Raw genomic sequence first — 3,372 nt, forward strand, 5'->3', positions numbered from 1 at the left:
GAGGGAAGACGAATAGGCCACTGTGGGACTGGGGAGAGAGGTTGCCATGGCTAAAAGAGGACTGAACTGGGCGAGGGAGGGAGGCAAGCAGGCGCAGGCAGGCAGGCGAGCAGACGATGGGAAGGTGGAGGAGGCGAATGAGGAGGCAAGGGAAGCATGAGGGGTACGTTTAAAGGTTCGATTTATTAATGTTGTGTGAGCAGCATTAATAAATGTCACAACTAATTTGAGAGAATAAGCACCCACAACAAATTTGAGTGAATAAACATATTTGTCTCCACATTTGAGTTACCGTCTTAATTACAAAACACACAGACCTTACAAAGTTCACATTTTACGGCGTTGGCGACTGGCGTGAGCAAGAGAGGAGGCGATCTTCAGCAGCGGTAGAGTACGACGAAGCACGGCAAGACTGCGCTCGGGCTGAAAACTGTGAGCTCCTCAAAGCGGGAATAGAGCCCGGCGCCGGACGGTGCGCCACCAAAGCCCACGTCACCGCCGGCGACGGAGTCTAAGCCCGCGGAGGGCGGCCCGAGATCTCCGCTGTCGGACGGCGTGGGTGGTGCCTTGTGTACACGCCCCGCGATGACGCGGCAGACAAGCATCGCCAAGAGACCACCGTGGTTACGGCCTTTTCTTTCAGTTTCCACCATCCGTCGGTGTGCCCGGCCGCTGGTGGCGGTGGTGAGGATGCCTTTGCTGGCACCGTCCGTCCCATGGATTTTGGAGAACCCCAAGCGGATGATTTTGCAAGCAGAGCAGGAAGCGGAGCTGCAGGTGGCGCGGGCTGGCACGGCAGCATCGGCGGCAGCCAGCAGCCCGCATTCAAGCGTGGCGCCATAGAAGCGCAGCAGCTCATTGCCGTCAGCCAGGCAGCGGGAGTGTTTCTTGGGCAGCTTGCTGGCCCTCGTCTTGACTCGTTCCCTGTAATCCTCGAACCTTGCCATTGTTCGGGCTAGATTGTTTACCTTGAGCACTCTCTCTATCCTCAGGACGGCCTCTTCGGCCGCGACTGAAGCCACCGCACTGAGCCAGCTTGTGCGAAAAATAATCTCCACGACGTTCCGGGAAGAATTTCCGACCGCCAACTCCGTCACTGAAATCACCAAAACGAATGAAATAAACATTTGGATCAACACCAAACTTATGAAATCCTGCCGGAAATTGAATGAGACGAGCATACAGGCTTGAACACAGTACTTGCATGCTTGAGAAGATGGTGCTGTTCAAGAGCTTCATGCTTTGGAAAAACCTCCCCACACCTCTGGCATACCGATCTAGGAACAGGAAGCAAAGAACCCCCGACGCCGCCGCCGCCACCACCACTGGCCTTGTGAACCACCAAAGAGACTGCAGGGTTTATACAATCATAGCACCCAGATAATTTCTTCAAGGAATTGCCTCTAGCAGAATGGTGGAGAGGGATAGCATGAAGAGGGGTACCATAGAAGCTTCCGACATTAGCATTGCTGCCACTCTTCAGAACAGAACCATGAAAAGTTTGCTGATGGTGATGAGGACCGGCCACAATGTCATCCAAGCTAAGCTTGCCATGGGGATCCTGATGTTGATGATGGTGGTGGTGCTGGTGGTGGTCACATGCATGGTCCCTTAGCATTGCATCATGTGATATGGACTGGACGAAGTCATTGTTTTTGACCGATTCTGGGCTGAAATTCTGCATGCTGCCTGCGCAGCCACCATCGATTCTGTAACTGCTGTGGATAACATCCTTCAGGGTGGCTATGGACCTTGAGAAGCCTGATCTGTGGAGCCTCCTGCTCACAAACACTGCCTCAACTTTTGCACTGCTTTTGGCAAGTGATTGAGGATCGTGCAATTCACCACGTTGAGATTTGCATGCCAAATATCTTCTCCAAGAAAGCCAAGAGGTTGGCATTCTAAACTTAGCTTAATTATCCCATAAACCTAGTCTAATTCTTAAGCTCTCTGTGTATGTATATGTGGAGATCATCAGTATGTGCATATTTATAATATTTCTTGCACAACAGAGACAACGTTTCAAAAATGCTTCTTCAAAAAGAGAGAGAGAGAGAGAGAGAGAGAGAGAAAATTATTTTTATAGAAAAGAGTTCGTATTTTATGTGGAAATTAAAAAAGCATTGGCTATTATTGGCAAATTCTTTGAAAAAAAAAAGTTGGTGATTCCAGCTTTTGAGTTTACATAATACCTTTAAAATCGTTACGTGTTGACGATAATGAAATTTGCTTTATTTGGGTTTTTAAATTTAAAACCCCTCCATTGACCTAAATGTGCATAAATATTCCTTTGTACTATTTTGTGAGAATTAAACAAGATGGAGTGGTTTTCTACCCATTCATAGTTGCTTTCTGACAGGTGTCACGCACATTTTTGAGCATCTTGGTCGTAAAATACTTGGAAAATTCTCAAATGCCTGTCAAAAATTACACTAAAATACAAAAAACTTGCTATATTTCACCGAACCTGCCAATTTTGAAGGGCAAGGGTGCCCGTCAAAAATCAATCCTGTAGACCCATTGACCCCAAAAAGTCTTTGTTTTTTCGTCCAGTGGTTAAAACTTAAAAGCAACACTGCAAAAATTAATCAACGAGGAATGCACAACGTGTGCAAGTGTTAGCATCATACATGGAATTTTTTAAGTTTGAACTCTCTTTTCTCAAGTGAAGTGCTCAATGGATTGTGGTGAAATTGAATCTTGAATGGGATGCAATGGTGCAGATTGCAATAGGCCTTAATTGATTGTGAGTGTGAAAGTATGACTAGTCTGTGTAGAGAGTGTCCTTTCTAAAACATTTAATAGCTAGCTACTATTTTACACCCTTTATGTGCAGTGTTAGAAAAAAACATTTTCACTAGAGGCGAGTCAAAATAAGGAGAGGTTGGGCTGTGAAAAATACACTAAAGGATAGTTTTTTTCTAACACTATGCAACATTACACATTTCACATGTTCCTCAACCCATCCCTTTCAAATTTAAAGGCATAGTCTTCTCTTCTACATTGTTCAATTACTCATAAACTTAAAGGCCTACAAGTTTAAAGGCCCAGTCTTATTCTCTATAATTTACAAGTTTGAAGGCCTAGTCTTCTTCTCTACAATTGATCAAGTTTCCAAATTCCTCCCCCTAAACCTTAAAGGATCCTCTACCATTACTAAACCTTACATGCTTAATGACTCACTAAACTTTAAAGGCCTAGTCTTATCCTCTATGTCTTCTTCCCTAAGCTAAATTTAGGTGTTTATTAATCAAGGTCAAAGGCTTAGTCCCAACCAATTGAGTTTCATTTCCCTAAACCCTATAGGCCTAGTCTTTTATAAAACAATATCTCTACACATTAAGTGAACTATGTATAAACTTTATAAAGTTT

General features: G+C 44.9%; 1 protein-coding gene across 1 annotated transcript; it reads right to left on the reverse strand.

The window, feature by feature from the left end:
* Window positions 1-253: 253 nt before the first annotated feature.
* Window positions 254-2,011, reverse strand: LOC147617091 (uncharacterized). Its single transcript, XM_086776343.1, has 2 exons — window positions 1,201-2,011; window positions 254-1,096 (listed from the first exon to the last, which is right to left on the reverse strand). Exons 1-2 carry the CDS (start codon window positions 1,898-1,900, stop codon window positions 378-380), a joined length of 1,419 nt encoding a protein of 472 aa, XP_086632469.1. The 5' UTR covers window positions 1,901-2,011; the 3' UTR covers window positions 254-377.
* Window positions 2,012-3,372: the final 1,361 nt, after the last annotated feature.

This window comes from Cibotium barometz, chromosome 37 (genome assembly GCF_041138505.1).
Source record: "Cibotium barometz isolate CiBa-2024 chromosome 37, ASM4113850v1, whole genome shotgun sequence".
In the NCBI taxonomy this organism is placed as follows: domain Eukaryota; kingdom Viridiplantae; phylum Streptophyta; class Polypodiopsida; order Cyatheales; family Cibotiaceae; genus Cibotium; species Cibotium barometz.